Genomic DNA, 27,100 nt, shown 5'->3' with positions numbered 1-27,100 from the left:
CTGCTTGGAGGTTTTTGTTTGAGTAAAATGAAAACTCTTGTTTAATCGTATTCAACATTTCTCCCAACTTCCAAATACAATGTTCTCATTAACGTCCTTTTTTCTTTTTCTTTTTTTTACAGAGAATGACATTTGGTTAAAATATCAAAAAGATGCAGTGTTTCAGAGTCCAAATGATGCAAAGAAAAACGAGTTTCTAGCTAAGTAGCTAGCAATGTTTAGCTGGACAACCATCCTGTCTTCCGTCATGTTTTTCAACTATAAGGTCACGTTGGACCACAAGAGATTTTTCACTATCTCTGGTATCAAGAGTGAGGACTGTGTGGGGTAGGTGTGCTGTGTTGGTCGTATCCTCACACTCCACACGCTATAAAAAGTAAACAGTCAAATCTACTTGTGGTCATGTGTGGGATCTCTCACATTTAAAAAGTCAGTTATGATTAAAACAATCCTTTATTAAGGGCCAGACTTTGATTTTGTCCACAGCTGGATTAGTGGATTTTGTCATGTTTTCGTGTGTTCTGTTTTCTTTCAGTGATTTTTGGTTATTCTGGTCCCTGTTAAGGTATGTTTAGTTTCTAGGGTCTTTTGTTTCATGTATTGACTTCCCTTTTGTTATACTGTATGTTCTCCTTCTTTGTATACTATTGTGTATTCCTTGTCTGTGTTTTGGTCTTTTGCTTCCTGTTGTAGAATCTCCCTTTGTGTTAAGTTTTACTTCCTGTGTTTTCCCTCCTTTATGATTGGCTGTTTCCGAAACGGCCTGCTACATACTTCTTACTAATGTAGTAGGCAGTAGGTATTGCCTACTACATACTGCGTTTGAATTTAGTATGTAGTATGACTGTTCTGTTCGATCTGTCATGCAGCATGCTGAGCCAGACTTCGCTGGATTTCCGGTTTCGGAAAGCGGAAGTACAACGGCGAAGCCGATAAATAAAATGCTTATTTAGCATCCATCTATGATTTAAAAAGTTAGGAAGTGGTTTATATGTAATTTGATAACTTTCACAGCACCCAAAAACGGATTTCCTCCCGTCAGAAAATGAGGAAAAAGAAAAAGCAGAATGAGCGCTGTGCATTATGGGAAACAGTACGCGAGGCAGACTGGTCCGATGCATGCTGTGAAATTTTCCCGAATCAGTAGACATCCGGGGAGTTTTGGCATACTGCAGATTTTGCTCTTGTTCACATACTACTTACTACATACTGAATTTTGGACATATCAGTACGTACTGCTAGTATAGTAGGCGATTTCGGAAACAGCCATTGTCTTCACCTGTGCCTTGTTGGTCTCTCCTGTGTCTCCTTCCTCGTTACCCAGTGTGTGTATATAGTCTGTGGCTGTTTTCGAAATGGCCTGCTACATACTACCTACTAATGTAGTAGGCAGTATACTGCCTACTACATACTGTGTTTGAATTTAGTATGTGGTATGAGCGTTCTGTTCGATTGTGTTGCAGTATGCTGGGTCAGACACATAGACTGTATATAAAAGACGTCACTGAATTTCCGGATTCTGAAAGGGGAAGTAAAAAACGGCCAAGCTGATAACAAAACTGCTTCTTTAGCATCCACTTATGATTTAAAAAGTTAGGAAGTGGTTTTAGTGGAATTTAATAATTTTCACAGCACCTCCAAAAACTGAGTTCCCCCTTCAAAAAAAGAAGAGAAAAGAAAAAGCGGAACGAGAGCTGTGCATTGTGGGAAACAGTACGCCAGGCAGACTGGTCCGATGCTTTCTGTGACATTTTCCCAAATCAGTAGACATCCAGGGAGTTTTGGCATACTGCAGATTTTGCTCTTGTTCAATTTTGGCCAAATCAGTACGTACTGCTAGTATAGTAGGCGGTTTTGAAAACAGCCTCTGTGTTTCCTGTTTCCAACAATTGATTTTTAGTCATTTTATTTGCCTTTTAAGTTTTCAGATCGTGCTATGTTGTGGTTTAATTTTGTGCAGCATACACTGCTTTGACTCCTACATTGTCAACATGACTATTACAGCACATATTTTGGGATTAAATTATCACTACAGTCTTTGTTGCTGCATTTTTTTAAAAGCAGGAGGACTGATTGACTGTTGTGTAACAATTTGTAGCAAATATTAAAGGGAGAAAGATGTCCTTCTATGAAAATTACAAGTTTATGATTTATCCCTATAAATTCACAATTTTTTTTGTTAGTTCTATTATAGTAAATCTGTTTATAAGCACATATAGCTCACCATGGATGACTCATGCATGGTAACTTATTGATAAGGTTTGATTAGAGACAGAGAAGGAGACACAGCCTGTGTTCAAAGTCAGTGAATTAGTTGCTCGCTGGCTGGTTGATTGGCTGACTTCTTGGAAGAACTAATGAGTTTACATAAGGAATAAATGGAGAAATGGTTGGTCGAGGGATGGAAAAATTAGGATAGATGGATACGGGTAGGCTGAGCGACAAATGATGGATGAGAGGAAGGATTAAGAAAAGCTGAGTGACATAGAAGGGGATTGAAGATTGATGGAAGAGTAAACAGAGATAGCGATGGCTGTGTGGATGGATTATTGTTTTTAATGACAACAACTGAACAGCTTTGCCAATAGTCTCTTCCACCTGCACACATTTTAAAAATCCATTACGTAAGAAGGTATTTTGCACTGCATTGCCCGGGTTGCCATGACGCCCCTAGACTCCCATTACTGCCAGGAGGTATTTTGGGTAAAACAGAAGAGGAGAGAGTGAAATGGGGAAACTCGCCCAGCTTAACGGGAAACAAGGGAAGAAGGGAGTACAGAGCAGGAACAACAGGTCTGTGTGCAGGGGGGTGAAAGTGTAAATTAAATAGGTGTAGGAGAGGCAGAAGGGAGGAAAACACCACAGAGATTCAATATTGTAAACCTCAGAAAGCAGCTGTTTATCATCTTTCAGGCCAGCAAAGATGTGGTGGTGGGAACGGGAGAAAAACAAAGACAATTTATGAAAGAGAGGGTGCACTTTCCTCAACAGAGGGGGGAGCTACTTATCTGGAAAGAAAGATGAATAAATGTGAATAAATCAGGCTGAGACAGAGAGGGGCAGACAGCAAGAGGCAAGCTGGGGACAGGCGGGGACAGCCAAAGTCAAACACACAAATAGACTGTAATGTTGTTTGGTTTAAAAATGACTCTAATGTCATTCATTAGCACATTCACAATCATCTGCGGCTGGCTAGCCAATATATTTGTTTACAAAGGTAAACATTTCTGGACATTCAATCTGCACTTCTTTTTCTTTTCAACTTGCCCTTCAGATCTCGTGGAAGCATCTGGTTGCCAGGGGCCGTTTAATCAATAACAACAAATCCTGCTAATTCACTCTCATTAAGTGCGATGGCTGAGCCAACAGGGGGGAAAAAAGAGGAGTGCAGAGGGAACAGTCCTCTAAAGCCAGTCACGTTTATCTGTTGATAAACCTCTACACACATGACGCGCTGGTAATCCAGCCTCTTATGAACGCAAATGTCTCTAAATAACGTAAATGTCTTTTCATAAGCACCGCTGGCTGCAGGTAATGAATCCTAAAGCACAGGGGGTTTGGAGGAATCAACCCAGAATCACACATGAGTCATTAACGAGACGTTAACTCAGTTATAGAGGTAATCGACGGTTTGCTTGTGGAGGAAATGATGAAAATAAAAAGGAGAGAATGAAGTTGTGTGTGTGCGTATTGTGGTTGTTTTAACTTCTGTACTATATGAATCAATCTGGAAATGCACTCAGTGGGTACGGTTACATGATGTTTTTTAATTCTGAATTAATAATTCCGAATTAAATAATTCCGAATTAAATAATTCCGAATTAAAGTATTCTCCTTCGTGTTTACATGGAAATATTAATTCCGAATTGAGGTTAACATGGAAAACACGTTTAATTGTTTTTATTCAATTCCTCTTAAGGTCTGGGGGCTGGGAAGGGTTCTGATTGGACAGGGGCGGGCGTGACGTATTTACGTTTACCGGAAGAAAACAGACTCCAGTTCCTGCTTCTTTCATTTTCAGTTACAACATGGAAGACCACACAATAAGTTCAACTTTCGCTTTTGATTTTGATTATAGTTTTGAATAAGCAGCTTGACACAAACATACTGCTTCCCTTTCATCAGCTGAGGAGGAGAAGAGAGATAGAGGACCGGAGAAGGGAGGCGGAAGACCGGACTTTGGGGAATCAAAGCCGGTTAGTGCAACAGCTGCTCTACCTCAGCCTGGAATATGTGCCCGCCAGCACGGAATATGTGCGTCATCGCGACAGGACAAGGGAACGAGCATGCGCAGAACGACCGGAATTAATTTAAAGCGGAATGAACCTTTACATGATCGAGGAATTATTCAATTTGGATTTAAAATCAGAATAAAACCAGCCACATACATCGGATTTAAGTTTAATTCGGAATTATCATTTTCATTCGGAATTAGGTGTTTACATGGTAATTTTTAATCTTTTTAAAGAGGATTTAATCTTAATTCGGAATTAAAGAGGAATTAAAAGTCTCATGTAAACGTAGCCAGTGTGTACTAAAGCAGATCTATGTTGGTGAAAATCTATGTGAAAATCTTGCTTTTACAGGGACTAAATAAATAGTATTTTCTATCATTTAAAATGATACCCCTGACCCTGGGTGCTTTTATTCAACATTTCTCTGATGGATGTCTGAGTACAAATCTGGCAGAGGTAGTTGATTTATTCAAAAAGTGTTGTCTCAATTTATTTCAAAGACTATATCATTCCCTTTATATCATTTACGAGCTATATCGAAACCAGAAAACATGACTATATTTGATGAACTGGAAATATAAAATGCCACATTTCTCAGAAAGCTTGTGCGGAAAATATTAAACATTGGACAAAAAGCACTCCTGCTGAGAGGACTGAAAGTCTTCATTCAGCTCCACTTAACGCAAGTACTCCGAAAAAAAAGTGTACCATCAGAGCCATCAGAGTGCAGGAGAGACACATAAAGCATTAACGGCTGCCATAACCGTGGCCTTTTCTCCTCCCTTAATTCAAGGACAAAAGCAATTCAAATACTTTCCTGTTAATCATTTTGTCCCAAAGATAGAAAACATGTTTTAAGCACAGAAAAAAAAGTGATGTATTATTTATATTCCAGTAAATACAGAAACATGAATGTGAGGATTTTATAAACAATGTTCAACAAGCTTTTTTTGCCATCATAATGAAGTGAAGGAGCAGTGATGATATTGCACAAATTCTGACCCTCCGAGACTGGGTTTATCAAACAAAACATGTGTTTTAAAGCTTCAGTGAGAAACTTTCTGTTAGTGTTGATTTTGGCGTCACCTGTGGACAAAATAAAAAATTGCCGATGTTCACCTGTACATGTAAACCATAAAATTCAAATATGTTTAATAACTTTATTGTTCTCTAAAGACTGAGCTGCATCCTCTATATCAGTGTAAACAATATTCCGGTGTAACATGCAGAGAGATGCATATTTGCTGTGCAAAGCATGCTGGATACATAGCGAGGCAAGACCAGTCTGACAGAGACACTTTTTTAACACTTTTCTTTCTCACTAGGACATAATCAGGCATTTAAAAAGTTGGTCTATACTAATCTCACAACCACTAACACCACCATAGGCGGTGCTCAACTACATTTCGGTTAGCTAGGTGGTGAAAACAAATAATACAGCTATTGCTGCTGAACGCAATCGAAGTTTTCAAAGGGACCATAGACTGTATAAAATATGGACGTAGTATCCGTGACGTCACCCATCTGTTCCTGAGCGCCAATCGACAGCGGCAGCCATATTGGAAATGCGGAACTCAACCAGACATAGTGTGACGGGAAGAGGCCGAGTTTGAGCCTCCTAACCAACAGCTATGCTGTTGCCCGTCTGGGAGTGCAAGTCAGTCATGTCCTTATTTGGGCAAAAACTTGTAATCTTAATATCTTCTGAACCGTTGCATTAGAAAAAAAAATCACCCCCCGTACAGTGTGTGCCGATAGGGAAATTAGCTACGTAGAGCTAAGCCGTTTTTTGAACCAGGCTGTAAACATGTTTATTAATGCTGCAAATATCGTCTTTTTTGAATTGGTGTCTATGTGGTTTCCAGTGTTTCTGCAGCCAGCCTCAAGTGGATTCTCGATCCGCATGGGCTTCATCGTTTGAGACCGGAGGTTGCCGCTTGGCGGGGACATGGTTTGAACCTCTTTCCCTCTGGGAGCGCCCCAAATTAAAATGTTGCATTATCTTATATTACAAGTTTTACGGTACGTAGTGTTTCTTGACCAAAATGTTTCATCTTGTACATGAGTCAGAATTTTTGTGCAATCAATTTCTTCAGAGTGCCTTTTCTAGCACCTAACCACTGACAGAGGTTGAAGGCATTCAAAATTATAACATATAAACTGTCAATCTTGTAATTGATGGTCTTTTTGTAGGTTATAAAGACACATTAATATGAATTTCAGTCTGTTTCGTGATGAGTCAAGATCTCCTTGCGGGTGCTTTGAATTAATCTAATCCAGTGGAATCCAAGGATTTAATTTACAGCTCTCTGTCTGCTTAGTTCAAACTTCTTTGGGCGTAAAGGTTAAAACATGTAGGAAAAACTCTCAAACTACCAAATGATCTATGCAGACATATGCGTTTCAACACACAAGGGCATCTAAAGCAAAGTCACACACACACACACAGAGTAGCACACTGCCATATTAAATCACTCTTTCCAAACCTAAAGGGTAAATAAAACCCTCTAAACTGTGAAAGCTGTTTGCATTTGGCCAGCAGGCAGTGTGTTTGTGCTTCGTGCACGCCTCTGGGTTTGTATATGCGCGGTAGTGTGTGTTTGTCTGAGAGGTTAACAGATCACAGCCTGCCGGATGGTACCCCATCTGTCGCCTGCTGCTCTGTGAGCCATTCCAGTGGTGCCAGGGTACTGAGTGCCAGCTTGATGCCAGCCAGGCTTTAATTCAAACAACTGATACAGCTCCAACCAGAGTGTTAAAGGGCTGGAAGGAGGGAGGGAGCGACACAATCCGACAGGTGGACTGATAAACGTGGCTCATTGCTGCTTTTAGATTTGGTGTTTCTTACTTTTTACGATCATCCTTCTCTTACTTATTTCTGCTCGGATGCATTAAAAAACCTCTCAGTGCAAACAAAATGCTCTTTAAACTCCATCTTGTTTGTTTACCTCCCTGTCCTCTGTCATGTCCATCCTTCCTCTCCTCCTCCTCCTCCTCCTCCTCCTCCTCCTCCTCAGTCCACTAATTCTACATCTCCTTGTTTCCCTTCTGGTCACTCCTGTCTGACCTGCCAGTTAAACGGAGGGTTGATTATCAAAGGCTGTATCCCGCCTGGTTCCAGATGCCCTCAACGTGACTACTCACTGGTACATCTGGTTACTGCATACACACATACACACACAGACACACACAAAAAACTCCCAGTGTGTGAGTGTGTGTGTGTTTTGTGTGCTGTGTTGATCACCTGGGGTCTGATTTGCTGTATTGACTAGCTGTGGGTGAAGGAGTCTGAGAATTGGAGTGTGCAGGGTGGATGAGAGCACATCCAGTTTAAATGCCAGATCATAACAGAAGCTCCATGAGTGGAGAAAAACACTAATCTCATCTTGTCTTGACTCAAAACCTCCACAAAAAACTCCAAAAAACTATTAAGAACAATTGATTAAGTGGTCAAAACAATTTACAGTGCACTAAATTTCTCTATCGATTACATGCAAAGCTCATTAAAAACGGAATTAGGCTTTTGCCACCATGCTCGGCTAAGTAATGAGAGCTACATTAAGTCAATTCTAGCATTATCAGCTTGAAGCTGAATGGCCTAATGAGGATATGAGAGTGTTTGATAAGCATCATGCTGAATCCAGAAGTCCAAATAACTTCCAACAACTACAACTACAACAATCTAGTGTGCATGCGTAATAGTCACATCGTAGGATATGCTGCATCAGTCATAAGACCTGAAACACGTCATGCAGACACAACGTAATGATTTTTAATGGAGTTATCATATTATTTTAGCCTGTACATATTAGTCAAGCCTATTTGTTGTTTCTTTGTATTTATAGCTAAGGTTATTGTTATTATATTTTTTATTTTATTTCTTATTGTAGGTCTTATTCTTATTCTTATGCCTTGTACAAAGAGAGCACAGTTTACTAAGATCAAATCCCTTGTGTGTTCAAGCATACTTGGCGAATAAAGCTGATTCTGATTCTGATTTTCCATGATTAATATGGAATAAAGGTCTGTCTCATTTCACTTTAGTCCAGCCCCTCATCTAAACCAAGCGGCAACCTCTGGTCTAAAAATATGAGTCCAATGCGGAAGTGTTAGAAGCTGCAGTTCATCGAGGATCCGCTTGAGGCTGGCTCCGGAAGTACCGCAAGTCACATACACATGAATGGGGAAAAGACGATATTTGCAGCATTAATAACATGTTTACAGCCTGGTACAAAAGATGAGTGTAGTCTGAATAGCTAATATCTCGATGTCCTCTCACTGTGAGGGGGGTGAATTTTTTTCTAATTCGGTAATTTAGAAGATATTGAGATTACTAGTCTTCCAATGAGAGACACAGCTGCCTGCAGGAACACTGCAGCTGTTGGCTAGGAGGCTCAAAGCCCGCCTCTTTACGTCACACTGGCTCGACAGAAGCAATATGGCTGCCGCAGCCGATTGGTCTCAAAACAGCTCTTCAGAAACAGATGGGTGACGTCACGGATCCTACGTCCATATTTTTTACAGTCTATGATCTAAACACACAGATAACTGACCACTCTGTCTGCTCTGCATGCAGTCTGTGCATCACGTGGCTGTAAAAGGTAAACATGCACGTGAGACAGCTACCTTCACAGACACCTAAACAAGTGCTTGATTGAGCGAGAGGGATTTCAAAACAGTGGCTGTTTTTGAAACCGACTACTATACTAGCAGTACGTACTGATTTGGTGAAAATTCAGTATGTAGTATGGGAACAAGAGCAAAATCTGCAGACTTTGGAAAATGTCTCAGTATGCAGCAGACCAGTCTGCCTCAGGTACGATAACGTTACTCTTTTTTTTATTTTCTGTATATAAAGTTCAGGCACTTAGTTTTTAGGTGCTGTGAAGGTTATTGAATTACATATGAACCAGTTATTAACTTTTTAAAATCATAAGTGGATGCTAAAGAAGCCGTTTCGCTATCAGCTTGGCCGTTGTTTACATCCGCTTTCTGAAACCGGAAATCCAGCGACACCTGACCCAGCGTACTGCAGAACAGATCCAACAGAACAGTCAGACTACATTCTACCTTCAGACACAGTATGCAGTATGGGGTACAGGACTGCATACTACATTTGTAGGTAGTATGTAGCAGGCGGTTTCAAAACAGCCAGTGTTTTCGTCATGCCAGTGCTTGTGGGCACCCTTAAAAACAATTATTAGAATCATGTTTGAGTTTTTACTTTGAAATGACCACGACTGTATATACTGACCGCAGTTAAGTTCCGTGAGAATCACATGAAGGATCTGACAACGAGTTTAAAAGTTATCACAAGGCTGGTGACGCAGGTTGAAAATAACTTTAAACATTGTCAGAAATGATTGACGATGTGTAAGTACGTCAACTGGGTTAGGGTTGAGCTACTTCTATGCTCTAAAAACATTAAGCTGGCTTCATTCTCAGCCAATGCAGTAAAAAAAAAGCTGTGACATATGATTGGAATAGGTTTGTTGTTTGTGTGTGTGTACCCCACCTGTGGTTCTTGTCCTCCATCTGTAGTGTGTAAACGATGTCATCAGCGAGCAGGGCGCGCGTGTGCGTGTTGCTGGCATTTTCACCCCATTTCAGCTTCAGGCTCTGAGGGCCAGCCGCCGAGCATTCCAGAGGGGGCGGGGCTGGAGGGAGGGGGCGTGTCCTCGCCAGCAGTGGCGGACTTGTGGGACTGGAGCCGATTTCGTTCACCGCCTGTATCTGTACACTGTAAGCAAAGGAGAGAAAAGATTAGCTTGTTACAGAACGTCAAATATTCTGTAACAAATATTTCACATTTACTTGTTTGAAGATTGTACAAAGAACATGCAGGTGCACAAGCTACAGGGACATGAAAATAAAGGGTGGCTTTGTGCTGTTTAACCTTGTGTGTTCTCAGACCTCTTTGTCTAATGGTGGAGTCATTTTCAGTGAAGAGGCTGCTCTGGTGTATTATATTTGACCCTGGGTGCTTCTGTGATCCCTTCCTCCATTACCATCCCCCATTACAATTCAATGCACTCACTGGGATAAGACTGAATTATGTCAGAATTGTTGGCCCACTTTGTCTTGTATCTACAGTCATGGTAGTGTGCATAAAAAATAAATCACTGCTTGTTTTACATGGTTTCTTTTCCATATCAGAAACAACAGAAAGCACTTTCTTATTCTTTTATCCATTCTGAAGGTTTATGTTCCAAAACGCAAATCCTGCTGTGAACTGTTGTCACCAAAGTGTCTGTGTAAAGTCACAGGGACATAGAGACCCATCGCTAATCAAAGAAAAACCTGAACAAATTGATTTACTTCCCCCCGCTGCCCTCTTCTAGGAATCTCCCGGCTTTTCACAACCTTTTCTGTCGGTGTCTGAACAGCTGATTAGCATCCTTGTCGGAGGACCTCGGCTACAGAGCATCAACCGTCTGGCATTTTGCGGCTGATTCTCTGTAACTGTAACCTTTCAGTGTAATTCATGCAGCTGGAGGATGCAGCTGAGGAGAAAGGGCAACGTTTGTCCATCCACTGGGTAATTAAACAGATGGATCAAATAAAAGCGAGGGATACAGAAGACTGAAAAGAACTGTGGATTACACCGCCATGCTTTTGATGATGAGTGATTACATTTAGTTATGTAATCATCTGCATATCATTTGGAGCATGTCAGCTGCTGATGCAATTAATGAAGACATGCAAGACAGCGTCTCTTTAATTACCTGTCAAATAATCAACATTTTGAGTGCACTCTCAGAACTGCAGCCTCCGTGAATGTATGGTCTGTGAAATTTGAGTGTGGAAGATATCCTTTAAAGGTGTCTCTGCATTAACTATATTACCCAGCTGAGTTAAATACTTGATTCTGATTGGTCAAAACTTAACGCAATTAATTATCAATCGCAAAAGTGACACTCATATGAAATTAATCTGGGAGAAAGTGGTGCGGCACATTTCATCTCTGCCTGTTGACACTGGCAAAAGCGTTTAGTCTCAGGCTGTCTCAACTGTCAGGACATGATGAACAGATGTAGGAGCTACTGGGCCCCAACCATCTCTGACAGGGAAAAGTGGAGCAACATCCTGTCCTGCAATCCAGGCAACGGCGGCAGAGATGAGCGTATCTCTAAGTTTCAGATCCTTACAAAGTAACGATTGTGATAGTTGCAACAGTGTTAAAAGTTGTGACATATTGTATGTGTAAAGGTGCATTAATGCAAAGCTCAGAGCTGAAATGTCAACATAAATATTCCTACAGAAGTCATGTTGACCTTTTGTAACATAACCTTCAATAAAAATGTTATACGCATTTTTAACCTGATCTTGAGTTGAAATATTCAGTTCAATGTTGATTCTTCCCACAAGAAGGAGGCTGATGAGAATATGTTGCCACAGAAGTGTCACTGAGTGTGGAATTAGAGGGACTACTTTGTTTAGCTTTATGAATAAATCATTTTTTGAATCAATAAAATCATCTTTAAAGAGATACTTTCCAGGGTTCAGCTCACCCTGTCAGGATTCTGGTTTGCATAGCCAATCAATAAATATTATCCCTCACATAATGCAACAGCTTCCATAACTTTTCACACTTTCATGGACTTTGGTAGTGTGTAGCAAAGATGCATAAGAGAGGATGGATGTTAAATGTTTTATTTAAGGTCAAGAGGGAAAGGGGAAAAAAGTCTCTGCTGAAGAAAATATTCTACAAAACTTTCAGAGACAGAGTTGTAAATGAAATGTATAAGATGTCAAAAATATCAATAAGTAAGTTGTTTATTTAGCCATAAAAACTTTGTGACCATTAAATAAAATGTAACTCTAACAGACAACTATTAAAACACAAAACTATAAAAATGACATCCCTGTTATTGACATGAAAACATAGACAGTTTGAAACCTCCACTGAAGCACACACAGCCCCCCTCACACAACAAACAACATCTACTGTGAAAATAAAAGATGAATAACATTATATGAAGTACCCAAGTGCTGTAAATAACAACCTGAATTACCGTCATTGGTGTAAACACAAACTCCCACAGGTGACACACACATGCACACACACAGAGTGTTCTGCCTCTGTGGCAGCCGTTACGCAAGAGATCAAAGTGACATGGGGACAAAAACAACCTCACTATGATAACAAAGGTGTGTGATCACACACTCTGCTACAACACACATCCCCTTACCCTGGATACACTCCATTCTTTCCCCACCTCAATTCAAAGAACTCGCTGTACAATCAACTACATGCCTACCAATAAATACACACCAACATATGCACACAGACTTATGTAAACAAAGAACTGCTTACAGAGGCAACAAAAGTGGTGGGTGAATCACATTACTGAGTATTTGTTTACTGATGCTGCAGCAAACATCTCATATCAGTGCTCTGTAAACATCATACAGGCCATTTACAGCTGCTGTACACTAATTTATACAACAACGCCACTGCTGCTTCTACAGCTTTTACTACCACTACTACTACAAGGGATGCAACTGGTAGTACAACAAACAGTGTAATGATGTCTTCTGCCTCTACTACTAGTGCTAAAACTACTGCAACAACTACTACTGTTACAGCTACACCTACAAGTACTTCTGCTTACACGACTACTACATCCTAGTGTTACTTCCACTGCTGCGACTGTATTGTATGTATCTGAACTTAAAAATTCATACTGCCACATAGTTCAAATATTTAATGGGAGAAAAAAACACTTTAAAATGGTATTATTCATGATATTTATTTATCATTTATTTTTTACAATTATTATTATTAAAGCTGCTGTGAGGAACTTTTGATCTGTATTGATTTTGGCGCCCCCTGTGGACAAAGTGATACCTCTCATCTCTTGTCCTGTACATGCAAAAGTAGTGTTTTGTACAAAATCATTATCCTGTTGTCTTCCAACAGTCAAATTTATCACACAATTTGATTATTTTCCATGAAAACAGTCAAATAAATGCTGTTTCTAAAGTGAGATGTCAATCATCCGGTCTGACACCTACCCCCTCACAGCGGTTTCAAGCATTAAAATCGTCAACAGAGCAGGCATCAGTGTTGCTGCTGATGGTCTTGTTTACTCTTAAAGGTCATGAAGAGGCATCAGTATCAGTTTCAGTCTGTTTCTCAGCCAGTTCAGAACTCCTCACAGTGCCTTTAATTAAAAAATGTATCTTTTGCTTTTTTTTTGGACCAGTTTCGTGTCAAGTCTACCAAAAAAAGAAAAACCTTAAAGCTCCTGTGTGAAGTTTTTATTTAATTATTAAACATACTGAAATTAATACCGATGTCCCTTCATGGCCCACAAAAGCAAAGGAGACCATCTGCAATACGAGTAACACTTTCTGTATTGTGATTATTGGTGCCAGAAACAGCTGCCTCAGGGTAGGTGTCAGACCAGGTGATTTACAGAGCCCTGCAAAAAAAGCCTCTTCATGTTTTCCACAGCAAAGATCTCAGTGAGATACCAGGAAAAATCCCAACTTACACATGTCCGGAAGAAAATCAGCAAAGAAAAAAGAGGAGCCACAGAGGGCGCCAAAATCAAGTCAACCCAAAAGTTTCTTACAGGAGCTTTAAAAACAGTTTGATGCAAGTTTTGTGTTACAAGCTAGTTACTTTATCAGAAATATCAAGTCTCACTTTAAGCATGAACTCCATCCTTTGTGTCTGTCAATGTCTTATTCAACCCTTGCCATGTCTGTTTGTTTAAGTCATAAGTTCATAAGTGACTTTTAATGCAAATGTAGCATGAAGCCACAGTGACCCCCTGATGACATTATCATAGGCTATTCAAAATCAATTGGAAATTTGGCCTTGGAGCTGGAAAAAACTTGTCAAGGTGGAAAAGATATTGAAAGTGGCATAATGGGAAGCGTAGGATCTAGCATTTTTGGAACAACCTTTGTCAATGTCAGAATTTGTTGGCCTCTTTCTATGTTTCTAGTCAACTTTTGAGACCCACAACTTAATAAGAGTGACGTGTCGAGCTTGAGAAACTGCTTAAAGCTCCTGTGGAGAAATGTTTGTGTTTTTGTTGACACGGTTTTGAGTGCGTGCACGAAATACGAATGCAAATTAAGTTTAATTCCAATGCTAACGAATGCCTGTATATCTATATACGCCCATATCTGTGTTTTTCTCATGTACAGTGTTGGTAATTGTCATCACAGTACCTGTATTCGCTGTCCGGCTGCAGGTCTGTAACAAGGTGACTCGTCCCTGATTCCACCGTGATGGTCTGGTCATCCAGGGTGATGACGTAGGACGAGATCTCAGCCCCGTTGCAGTTTGGCTCATCCCACTTCAGGAGGAGGCAGGTAGACGGGGAATGACCCGACTCCGAGGAGGTCGGGAGATCCAAGAGGGTGAGGGAGGAGACCAGGTCGGGGTTTGTCGCTGGGGTCCGGAAACTCACCTGCTCGCTGTATGGACCTGCACCGGCCTGATTCACAGCCTGAGACAAAAACACAGAGAGGTGAGAGACACATGGAGGATTCTGAGGACAGAACAGAGGATAAAGATGGGGAGTTTAGGACAGAGACAAAAAGAGCAATGGAGGTCAGCAGTGAAAAAAGGAAGGGTGAAATCAATCAGCAAGAGATGAAGAGACAGACAAAGAGTAAGAGTGAGTACAGGAAATAAAATGACATGAAGAATGGAAAAGATTAAAAAAAACAGCAGAGGAGATGAATTCAAATTAGCTGTGAAAGAACATGAGTCTGTTTCTTCTGCTGTTACACGCATTCAAATTCAACTTAAGTAGCCTCTCTTTAACTCCACTCAATCCCATTTAAGCTGTATTAGTCTACTTCACTTCTTCACAAAAAAACTGAAGGAGAAACAAGGCCACAACCAGAGAAAAAAAAAGTAGTTCTTAAAAACACACATGCTAGGTTTGGAAAACTTAAATGGAAAAACAGATAAGGTAATAATGTCAGGTGGAGGAGTTCTTTTATTTGCACAAAACGAAGTTCGACGAGGAGTCAAAATGTCAAAAATATGCATCACTTCTAAGAATATGAGGACTACTTTTTCTAGAATAAAGAGCGAGTGCACAAAGAGGACAACAGCCTTGATGTGCAGTCTGGAGAGTTCTTACAGGCACATTTTGACTTACAACTCTATCCTGGTAGTAAACTCTCTACACACTCTTAGAGTCTATGAAGAAAAATGATCTTTCATTGCGTTTCTACTTTATGCCCCCGTGTCAGATTTGTTATAATGAGGCTTAAAAACAATAAAGAATATGAGGGCCTGTCTATTTAAAATGTCCTCATAAAACAAGCCTGCGTCATGTATAGTAAGAGCGCCTGCACTGCTTCATACAAGTACAGGACAGGAAGGAGTCACGCAGAGTTCAAACATCATGTGTGGTGTGTTCTTGGACTTCTTCTAAGAGCTACATCTGTCTTCTTGTTATTGCACATGAGCACGACCCCACACACACACACACACACACACAAACACACACACATGCGCACGGAAACACACAAAGGAATCGATTAGAACCTTGTGCCGTCCTCCAAACTATAAATGAGCCCCGAAAAGGAGCACGCCATAAAACATGCTGTTATTGAATTCATAGCTTTAGAGGATTCATGAGGAGAGAGAGAGAGAGAGAGAGAGAGAGAGAGAGAGAGAGAGAGAGAGAGAGAGAGAGAGAGAGAGAGAGCGTGTGTGTGTTTGGAAAGTAGACAGAGGAGAAGAAAGAGAGAAGGAGCACTTTTTTATGCTCCACATTAAGAGTCAGAACACAAACAGAATTAATTATCATAAAGCTTTCACTGTGTGTCTGTCTGTCTGCCTGTACGTCTGTGTGTGCGTATGTGAGTGTTCTTCGCTCCCTCAGCCAACATTTGTATGCAAATGCTGCATATTTGTCTGAATTTGTGTCAATTCAATATAAATTTAATTTTCATGTCTGTGGTTTTGCTGGCAGGAAGGCTGCATATAAAAATAGTTAAAGCCAGTGTTGGGACAATAAAATGAAACAACAACTCTGCATTAAAAAGTATAAGTGCAGATTGTTCCCTTTTTCCTCAGCATGTGTAAAAACAATTCCAGCCGTGTGTGTTTTTCCTCGTAAATCAGATTTCCTCTTCTTTTATTCATAAGCTCAGTGTCTGCAGGTGTAAGTGTGTATATACAGTGTGTGTGTTACCTGTAGCCTGCAGCAGAAATCCGTAGCAGGCGTCAGGTCCGACAGTTCACACTGTGTAGCAGCGCCACAGTAGATGAGCTCCATTGGCTCCTCTTCCCTCGCCCACTCCAAACGATACTCCGAGATGTCGGAACCCGAACCCTCAGGACTCTGCAACACACAGAAACACGCACAATTAGCTTAAGGAAAATGAGGCGTTCCCAGGCCAAATGGGATATACTGTATAATCCCTCCCGTTAGCTGTGGCTCTACCCTGGGGTCTGGCACCCAGCATGCATCCTCATCAGATGCCTGAGCCACCTCAACTGGCTATTTTTGATTTGAAGGAGAAGCGGCTCTACTCCAAGCACCCTCTAGATGTCTCAGCTCCAGAGTCTGGTCCTATGTCTAAGGCTGAAACTGTCTGAACTCATTTCAGCCACTTGTATCAGTGATCTTCTTCGTCTGGACACCACCAAAATCTAATGAACACATTTGAGGGTTAGAACATTGCTTGGCTGCGAAATATTTTCCCAGGTACAGAGGCTATAGTCCTCAAAGAGGGCGGCCCTGGGTTCAGATCAGATCTATGGCCCTCTCCCTCTCTTACCTGTTTCCTGCTCTATTCACCGTCCTATCCTCTCAATAAAGGCATAAAAAAGCCCCAAAATAATCATCTGAACCAAAAACTGATAATATATTTTTGACAGTAAGCTTGTTCATAGAAATAAAATAGGATGCTTGATTTCCAGAGTAATTCATTTGATTATGTAGTTATGAACATTGACTGTTAAACCAGGGAAACACTGAATTTGCAGCCAGGTTTCAGGGCACTGAAGAGTTAATAATCCAGTGTGCTTTTAAAATATTTCAATCCGCAAAAACACAATTCAAGCTGATGCAGATAATCAAGCTCAGAGGTGATTAACTACTCATATAATTTATGCCTATAAATGGCTATTTTTGATTTGAAGGAGAAGCGGCTCTACTCCAAGCACCATCTAGATGTCTCAGCTCCAGAGTCTGGTCCTATGTCTAAGGCTGAAACTGGCTGAACTCATTTCAGCCACTTGTATCAGTGATCTTCTTCTTCTGAAAACCACCAAAATCTAATGAACACATGTGAGGGTTAGAACATTGCTTGGCTGGGAAATTAAGAGCTTGGCCTTCAAGCTCATCTCCCTCTTCCCACAGTGGTACTGAATCCACACCTCTGTCAAACTCACAACCCATTACACCCTCATTCAGGCACAAGACCCTGAGACTCACTCCCTACATGGATGGAGTGATCCAACTGTCTCTTGCTGAGAACCATGGCCTCGAATTTAGAGTTGCTCTCTCATCCCAGCCACTTGGGGCGGGACATGGACCAGGCTTTATTTAAGTAAAGACACATGAGTTGGATTACAATGGACAGCTGTGTCAATGTTGTGCTGAACAGCCAAGGCAGACATTTAATCTCTTAAGGTGTGCAAAAAACAGGAAGGCGACTTAAAAGAGGCTTGCAGCAAAAAAAAAATTAAAGGTCTTCTCATCTCACCTCCCAGTTGAGTGTTACGCAGGTATTACTGGTGAGGGTTATGAGTGGCGCCCCGCACTGGCCAGGAGGACCCGCTGCAGTCGTCACTTCTGTTGGCTCAGAGTACGCTCCGAACTGAAAGAGAGAGAGAGACACCAAACTTAGAACGAGGGATCACACTGGGTTGTGTTTTTGTCTGAGCATCAGTGCTGTTTTTAATGCTGTTCAGGCTGTTCTTGCTACGTGTGTGCTGTCTATGTGCCTGCACTTGATCAGCCAGTCTAAATGCTCTGTCACTCTTGTGTGTGTGTGGATGGATGTTCAAACCCATCAAATGTTCGCTTCAGGCTGTGGAACAATTCTGCAGCCAAATTAGGATGCTGTTAGTCCGTCTGGGACAGTCTTACCTAACGAATACTGGCCCTGTGTATCTATGTTTATGTGGGTCTGTGTGTGGCTGCAAGATAATAACACTCTAATCACAAATAAGAGGGTGTTTTTATTATAGTTGAGTCACATCAAGAGGTTACACGGTTCATGTACGCCGTGTTCTAAGTAGATTTCATGGTCAAATGAGCCAATAAACACAGAATTTCATGCTCGTTAAGTGGAAAGTAAGAATGACTTTGATTTGTTATGTCAGAGCAGACTTGTTGAGATCACAGTTTGAACTTGAAAAGGTTTCAGCAGGGAAGATTTTACTTGGCCAACTAGTTAATCTTCTGTATAACTGCTGATGTTCCTGCTGTGTGTGTGCATGCAAATTTCTCACCCCGGCCTCATTTGCAGCCCGCAGTCTGAAGCTGTACGTGGCACCAGGCAGCAGGCTACCCACGGTGCATTGCAGCTCTGACCCATGATACACCTCTGCTGGCTTTGTGTCTCCCTCGCTCATCTCCAGACTAAACACACTCTCCTCACACACTCCCTCAGAGACAGGAGGGTCTGCAGGGTACCAAAAAAAAGAGAGACAAAATATCATCACACTGCTATTGGGTTGGATTTAATCAAAACCATGTGCGATGGAGAGACACGTGGTTACACGTACAATAATACATTTCAGGGTTTACATAATCATGTACAGCTTAAGATGTCTGTAGTTCACTGAGTACATTTTAAACCTCTGCCAAGGTTTTTTCTTCCCGATATTCGCAGTACGGTTAAAGTAATGAATAAAGGAGAGGTGGGGGAAACCCTCAAATACATTAAGTCTGACCTTCAGCTCCAGCCAGTGATTGCAGCATGGCTGCATTCATGTGCGCTTATTAGGCCGATAGCCAGCTGTTTCAAACTGTTTAAAGCTAGACCTTCCTCAGCGTTTCAGGCTGGGAGACTTTTGCCTGCCAACAGATAACAGAGCTAATCTGCAATAATGGGCTGACATTAAGAGAGTTAAGGCAGATATGAAGCATTTAATGGGCTAAATTAGGGCTCACTTAGGCTGAAACATGGTTGACTGAGGTTACATTAGATTTGGGAAGGAAACAAATTAAGCAGGCAGAGGGAGATTTAGCTACCTAACTTAAAGTAATACATTCTGGTAAACCAAAGTCAACTCAGTGTACGTGTGTCTGCACTCACCCCATTCTAACTGCACTTCCTTGTGTTTGGCTTTACCCACAATCCTTGGCGGCTGGCAGGGCCCTGGCGGGATGCTTAATGTACGAACCGGGACACTAACTGTGCACTACAGGAGCAGAGAGAAACACAAGAAGTCAAAACAGAACTAAAGTTACAGATTAGTTTAAGACGGTGTCCATTTTTACACATTTTCAAGATCATTCTATTCAAAGGTCATTTCAGGACACCACTAAGAAGGCTATTTTGGGTGTGTGTGTGTGTGTGAGTGGATCTTACCGGGCTGTGTCCTCCGGTGGTGATGCTACACACTCGTAGGCGGTACACGGTCCCTGGTGTCAGCCGCTCACGCACACATTCTGTTGCTGGACCGCTGTACGCTACATCCCACTGACTCGCTGCACACACAGGAAACAAAGTTACTCAGTACCAGCACATACATGAACATACCACTGAATACCATACTGGGACATATACAGGCTTCACGCAAGCTAATGTATTAAACAAATACATCTCATCAGTGACCTGCTGTTTTTATTCCATCTATGGGTTATGTTGGACTGAGGCAAAAAAAAAGACATAAAATATGGAGATAAAAGGTTTCTGCTCAACAGCGACGAAATGGAGATCAAGTTGTATGCAGGCTGTGTCTGGTTAAACTGCAGGATAACCACTTTTTTTTAACCACTAGAGCAATGTGTAACCAGCACAGGCATGTGGACGTCAACCTGCAAGGAGGACTGAAGGCTGGTGTGGTGCTCGCTCTAGTAGTGTTGAGCAAACCAATTTGTCATTGTTTGCCCACAGGCTCTGTGACCCTGTGTTAAAGCATGTCAATAATTGTAATGAAATAATAGAGTACTGCACACCACCTTACAGCGAAATATATTCCAAGGTACAGAGGCTATAGTCCTCAAAGAGGGCGGCCCTGGGTTCAGATCAGATCTATGGCCCTCTCCCTCTCTTACCTGTTTCCTGCTCTATTCATCGTCCTATCCTGTCAATAAAGGCATAAAAAAGCCCCAAAATAATCATCTTAACCAAAAACTGATAATATATTTTTGACAGTAAGCTTGTTCATAGAAATAAAATAGGATGCTTGATTTCCAGAGTAATTCATTTGATTATGTAGTTATGAACATTGACTGTTAAACCAGGGAAACACTGAATTTGCAGCCAGGTTTCAGGGCACTGAAGAGTTAATAATCCAGTGTGCTTTTAAAATATTTCAATCCGCAAAAACACAATTCAAGCTGATGCAGATAATCAAGCTCAGAGGTGATTAACTACTCATATAATTTATGCCTAATTAAGCTAATTCACTTTACTTGTAATAACAGGTGTTTCTCAGCAGCATGACAAAAATCCCCAAATCCCCCTAGTATCATTGAGCTCCTGATCTTTTGTTCTTCTGTTTAATTTAACACTTGTCTTAAATAAACAGAGACTCAAGAAATTAGTCCTGATTGAAAGAAACAAGAGGACATTTGATGTCCTGCAGGGCAGACCTGGGGAAATCTAAACAACGCTGTGCGCTAAATTGAAGCTAACAAAGAGTGGATTCTGTCCGCTGTTCTTCTTAAGAGAATAAGTGATGGAAATGGACACACGGAGAGAGAACAGACACAAGGGTGAAAGGACAGATTGTACATTTTGAGCCTTGTTTCATATGATGGACAGAGAACAAGCACTTAAATCAGCTTAATGGATGGTATGGATGGGAGCACGGTCAGATAGATGTACCTTCAGAGCATCCCTCGGAGATCTCTAGCAGGTACGTGAGTGCCTCTGAGCCTCCGTTGTCTTGGGGAGGATCTGTGGGATGAAAAGACAAATGAATTGAGTTACACGGGAACATCAGCAGCTGAAGAAAACTAAGAGGATTATATGTGAGCATTTAAAATGTTCAAACAGGCTTTTAAAACTTCATGAAAAGGTGACATGAAAAAATTAGCAGCACAAAATTGAAACAGGAAGGGAGACTTTCAATGACATTACACATCCAAAGAAATGATCGACAACTCATTCAATTTCAGGCATGATTATTTCCTCTTTCTTTTAGCTGAAAGCCCCCCCCCCCCCCGATACATCTGCACTGTTGGAAAGCAACTTTTTTATACATTTGAACCCAAAACAAAATATCAGCACACAACAAGAAAACACCGCTTTCTGACTTTAAAACAGATCATAGGAACGAGACTCGTGTTTCACAAACTCTGAACTTGCTTTGTGTCGACAGCTATCAGTGTCACAATAATGTGAACAGTGATGGAGAGACAGGGAGGGAAGTCTAGTGCCATGTTTACAACACTTGAGAATAGATAGGCTCTCTGATTCCTGCAGCATGGACGCAGGGCAGATGGATGATGGCTGGCATGATGGCTTTTATGGCCCCTACCTCAGATTCATGATAACACTCCACAGGCTGCTGTTTGGCAGTGATTTCACAATTATTATCAACACATAATCCGTGATATCTTAAACCAGCATCCTATGAGGGTTACATAGCACCTGAATTGTTTTAATGCTTCTAATATGATTTTAAAGTACAATACAAACTGCAGCAGAATGAGTCATCAAACTTTTAGAACATTTCTATTAATCAATCATAAAGTCAAAGAATTGTGAAGCCTTGCCTTTCTTGGTTTAGAAGCTCTGACTAATGGATTAAAGCGCACAAGTGGAACTATGTTAGCTGTCTCAGCAAGACATTGTAGATGTGAGGACTTAAATTACTAGACAGGTTATTACTTTTTAACGTTAGCACAAAAAAACAGATTCTCTTGAATGCATCGTGGGCAGTATTTAATCAATCAAAAACTCATGAATATAAAAAGCTTGGATTCACTTTTGGTTGTCATAATGGCGCAATTTTCTGCAGCTGTGCACCCGCATCTTCAAAGTTGTGTTTTATGAATATTTTCCATCTCTGTGTTGGAGGACTGAACAGGTACTAGTGTGTGTCCTTACCCCATGTGACCGTAAATCCGTAGGGTGTTGCTGCGGTGACACAGGGTGTAGATGGAGGGCCTGGTTTGTCTGGGTTGGTGGTGCAGACCAACACTTCACTGGGACTGCTCTTTCCCTCCACGTTTGACGCTATGAGCTGCAGGGAAGAAAATGCGCAAAAAAAGGAGGGTTAGAGGAAGGAGAGGGAAGGGGTAAGAAAACAGAAAAAGACTACACAAAGGAAGAGGAAGAGAAATTGACTGCACAAAAGAGCAAAGGAAAGACATAAAGATGCATGGAGTGTACAAAAAAGAGGACACTGTTGAATAATAAGGGGAAAATACATCAACAGTAAAGGAACAGCTTGATAAATAACAGTCATTATTTTTCTGTGGATCCTGGACTTCTCTGCCTTCATTTCTCATCACTTTAGTCCCTCCATTAAGCCACCCGATGCACAATCAATTTTCCCAATGCTCACACCCAGCTGACTTCAGAGTGTTTGTGTGTGGACATGCATGTTTGGGTCTGAAAGCATCTGCCACCTCATCTGACAGTGCGAGTGAGGACATGTAAACATGTTAGAGTACATGCTAGGCATTGTGTTGACTATGATTACACCATAACTCTTTGTTTTCGATAACACACATGGGAGCACCTGTGTTAGCACACAGGCAAACATGCTTACAGAGGTCTGCGGTCAGTACATTTTGTTTTACAATGTCCTCAGATTATGAAGAGCTATCACAGCTTTTAGCAGCACTATGCAGTGTTCTCTACTTGCTAAATGGGTTGTGGATTGCCTTGTGTCACTACTGCTTAAATTGCAGCCAATTCAGTGGAGGTAAAAAGCTGTATTCCTCACTGGAATGATGGGTTTTGTATTACCGCTGAATTACATCTGGATAGGTTGGCATCCTCGGAAAACGTATTCCAAATTACAACAAACAGAGAAAATAACCAAGTGGAAACGAACACATAGAGCGTTTGAAGGTTTACTTTTATACACTTTGAATACTGTATAGGGTATTGTAATTTTCTTATATCATTTATCAGTTTTAATCTTTCACAAAATCCATTTTTTTTTATCTTATCCAAAAGCTAATGCTAACCACACAAACATGTACAAAACATAAACTCTGTAAAGAGTAGGATATAACAATCAATAATACTCTCAAGTCTTTATGGTCAATGAGAAACAACGGTCCAACAAAGCTCAGTTACAACAAAGAGGTAGCATTTTAATGACACTTACCCTGAATTTATACTGTGTGCTCCTCTTCAGGCCTTGTACAGTACAGGTCAAGTTTTCTCCAGTGTACTTTGGATGAAAGTCTGTTCCCTGTGGGTGATACATTGACAGTTAAGTGTGTGTTTACATATGTGAGTGCCTGTGTTAGCTTCAGAGAACAAACTTGAGCATTTGGATGAAATGAAAGCTGACTTTTGAAATATGTGTGCATGAGGAGTTAGAGGAGTATGTGGGAGCTAATCCCTTCTTAAAGTGTTTACTTGCGTGTATTCTTGGGATTTAGTGCTCTGTGGTGTGCTGTACATTTCCCCAAACTATTCTGAAATGCATTGGGTCTTTAGTTTTTTAACATTTTCTCTGAATCCGCTCATTAAAGCGTCGGGTTTCCTATAATGTATGTCTTATTATATTGTTCCACCTTCTGGATTCTTGTGTCTGGCATATTGCAGCTCAATAAAATGACAAAGAAACTGAAATTCCCTGGAGCAAAAACACTTTGTAAGGCTCTAACCCTTTTAGAAGTACCTGTTCCAGGAAAAACAAACGTTAAAAAAGTTTCTGTACAAACACTGTGGTACTCACGCTGTTGTCCTCCTGGATCTCAAGTGTGTATTTTAACTGCTCCTCGCTCGGACTGCCCTCAGGACGCCCCCACTCCAGAGTCACCCAGGACACCCCCGCCCTGACCAGCCGCGGTGCTAGAGGCAGAGCCGGCAGGGTGCCCATGGTGTAAAACAGCACCTCTGTGCTGAAGCCACTGCGCAAAACACAAACACACCCACACATTTCCATTTCAGTCACATTTGAGTTTTTATTCAAATCACTAAAGCAATTTAGTTTTCTGAACACTACTTTTCTGGAGAAGGGGGGCTGTGCTTTGTGGACTGAAGCGCTGCAGAGATGGGAGGCAACTCTTTGAAGCGAAGAAGGGAGGAGGCCAATTTCAGAGTTGCAGGAGGTCAAACATGTTCATGCATGACTAGAGATCTGAGATAATTTGAACGTTTTCATGGTTCAACTATAGCGAGTTAAAAAAAGGTGTGTATATTAAATAGTTGTTCTGGTATATGTCGGCTGCTTCAGAGGGGAAGTAAGCTGACGCATGCATTACAGCCTCTTTGCATGTAGCCAGGGAGTTAATACCTCCTCTCTCTCTCTCTTACTCCCTGTGACACCTTAACAACTCCCCAGCATAATGACAAAAGGGAGACTGGATGAGAAGAGAAGGGGGGAAACGGAGGGAAAATGAGATGGATGAAGATGACTCAGGTCAGATGCAGAATAATAACCACAGATGGAGAGGTGCGTGCGTCTCTGTTTTTCATTATGAGGGTGCACAGATCATGAAGATGCATATTTTACAGTTGTTACTGACATGATTTTCTACCATATGTATCGCTTTGAAAGGCCAACTGTGAAAGGCTCAGTATATGAACGGTATATAAGAGCACAGAGCCACGTCAGGAGGATGTGTATTTGTATTTCTGTTACATGATTGGTGCATTCAGGGATAAACAACAGTACCTTGTGCCAATGTCGTTGTGTGCAGCCACTCTGAACGTGTAGCCACAGGCCGGGTAAAGCCGGGTCAGCTTACAGTGTCTCTGGCTCCCGAAGTAACATTCTCTGAAAACACTGTTCTTCTTTCCCTGCGGAGTACGAGGAAACAGAGGAAGATCAAATGAAAAAAGGGAGGCAAGATTAGTCGCATTAAAGACGAAAAAAGTTTAAAAGTGACGAAGAACAGAAAGAAGTAGAGAGATGGAAAGTAGGGGTAACATGGATGATAAAAAAACAGTCTCATTATATCTTGTCGGAAGAGCTGAGTGTTAACATCCGTTAAGTGGAGAATGTCATGGGTTTAAGTGCTTTTTCAAAATGAGGAGAAAAGATGACGGATGACAGATTTACCTCATCCCACTCGAGCAGGTAGTTTGTGATTTTGGATCCGTTGTCGCCTGGGGTCTGCGGAGGACGGAAAAAATGGAGCGAGCGAGGCAGAAAACAGACAAGACAAAGACAGAGAGATTAACTGAGGATAAAAGAATCTGACACCGAGACAGACAAATACCTGCCGTGTTTTTATGACTGGCCTCATATCCTGTCTGGGTGACTGATGTCACTCTTTATCAGTGACAGTGTGAGTGGGTAAAAATTACTTGTTCGGAAAAGGGTCAAAGAGGGCAGAAGGAGAATACACTCTGACATCACTGTGCTACAATTCAAAGAACGCCTCGAGAGGCTGAAGTCAAACTAGAGGAGAAACCAGGTGAAGCTAGACGTGTAGTGACGTTTGTATCTTTTCACAGATGAGGTTCAGCGCAAGAAGGGCGAGTGTTCTTAGAAGAATTAGCCTGATTCATGCTAACTGGATGATAATTGTGGCATCAAACTTGACAGAAAAATCTAGATGTTTGTGCTCGTACCTTCCACTGTAAGGTGAGGGTGCTCTTGGTGCGGTGGGAAAGTTTGGGGGATAACGGAACATCAGGGATGCTGCAGTGTGTGGTGAATGAGCCGGCCTCTGAACACGAGCCTCGGACCGAGTTGTACATTGCAGACACCCTGCAGAAGACATCAAAGTTAAAACAGCTGAAGGAAAATCCCACAAACCTAGCATGTAGGATATAGGAAGGTTAAACAAAAAGGCATAAAGGTATGAGGTAATATAAAACTCAAAAAGTACTCCTCCTTACCGTACGTGGTAGTCTGTTGCTGGCCTTAGGTCTTTCACTAGGTACTCCAATTCCTCCCCACTGAAACACACACACACATACACACACACACACGATTAAAACAATTGAGTCAAACAAAAGTACTTGTACTACTGCGTTTTGGAGCTGTATTAGTTTAGCATGAAGCAGTTTCTTACCTGTATATTTGGCGATATTTCCCGTCTCGTCCCTTATCTGAGAGAGACACCTCGAAGGAGCAGGAAACAGGCATCCCGTTACTATGCCTGTTCACCAGACCTGCAGGGGGGGCCCAGGAGAGCCGTGCAGCCCGCGCCTGCACATTGGAAACCTGTGAGACACACAAACACATATTGATTTTGTGTTATATACACACTTAAGTTTTGGTTACAGATGTGAAAATGGGTTTTTGTATGTGTAATACCAGGTTAGCATGCACACAGGACATCATGGACTATTAGTGGTGCAACGGATCATCGTTGATCCGTGATCCGTACGGATGCCTCTCCACGGTTCGGCACGGACGTGGTCCGTGGATCGGTTGATGAAAAAAGTTGCGCGCGTTCACGTGATGACTGCATGTTCAATCCACACTCACTCGTCAAGCGCAGCGGTAGTCATGGTAAGTGAAGGAGCAGAGGAACTTGAAAAACCTCCTGCATCTTGTAAGTCACATGTATGGGAGCATTTTGGTTTCCCTGTGAAATACAGTGAATGCT

The 27,100-nt window shown here is 41.5% G+C and overlaps 1 protein-coding gene across 2 annotated transcripts in view; it reads right to left on the bottom strand.

Moving 5' to 3' along the window:
• fndc3ba (fibronectin type III domain containing 3Ba) overlaps window positions 1-27,100 on the bottom strand; it is a 125,148-nt gene that overhangs the window by 9,615 nt on the left and 88,433 nt on the right. For both annotated transcript variants that reach the window (XM_034675756.1, XM_034675755.1), the window contains 16 exons: window positions 26,561-26,712; window positions 26,385-26,444; window positions 26,115-26,253; window positions 25,600-25,653; window positions 25,213-25,337; window positions 24,271-24,445; window positions 23,692-23,778; window positions 22,458-22,593; window positions 21,231-21,302; window positions 19,767-19,885; window positions 19,491-19,596; window positions 18,682-18,854; window positions 17,931-18,044; window positions 16,412-16,561; window positions 14,424-14,704; window positions 9,751-9,975 (listed from right to left, as the gene is read on the bottom strand). In XM_034675756.1, coding sequence (XP_034531647.1) covers window positions 9,751-9,975; window positions 14,424-14,704; window positions 16,412-16,561; window positions 17,931-18,044; window positions 18,682-18,854; window positions 19,491-19,596; window positions 19,767-19,885; window positions 21,231-21,302; window positions 22,458-22,593; window positions 23,692-23,778; window positions 24,271-24,445; window positions 25,213-25,337; window positions 25,600-25,653; window positions 26,115-26,253; window positions 26,385-26,444; window positions 26,561-26,712 — 2,168 coding nt within the window. The remainder of the gene's footprint in view (window positions 1-9,750; window positions 9,976-14,423; window positions 14,705-16,411; window positions 16,562-17,930; window positions 18,045-18,681; window positions 18,855-19,490; window positions 19,597-19,766; window positions 19,886-21,230; window positions 21,303-22,457; window positions 22,594-23,691; window positions 23,779-24,270; window positions 24,446-25,212; window positions 25,338-25,599; window positions 25,654-26,114; window positions 26,254-26,384; window positions 26,445-26,560; window positions 26,713-27,100) is intronic.

The sequence above is a fragment of the Notolabrus celidotus genome, chromosome 22, assembly GCF_009762535.1.
Source record: "Notolabrus celidotus isolate fNotCel1 chromosome 22, fNotCel1.pri, whole genome shotgun sequence".
NCBI classification, from domain to species: Eukaryota; Metazoa; Chordata; class Actinopteri; order Labriformes; family Labridae; genus Notolabrus; species Notolabrus celidotus.
Note: the sequence above shows the minus strand (reverse complement) of the source record. Positions and strands in the feature narration are given on the sequence as shown.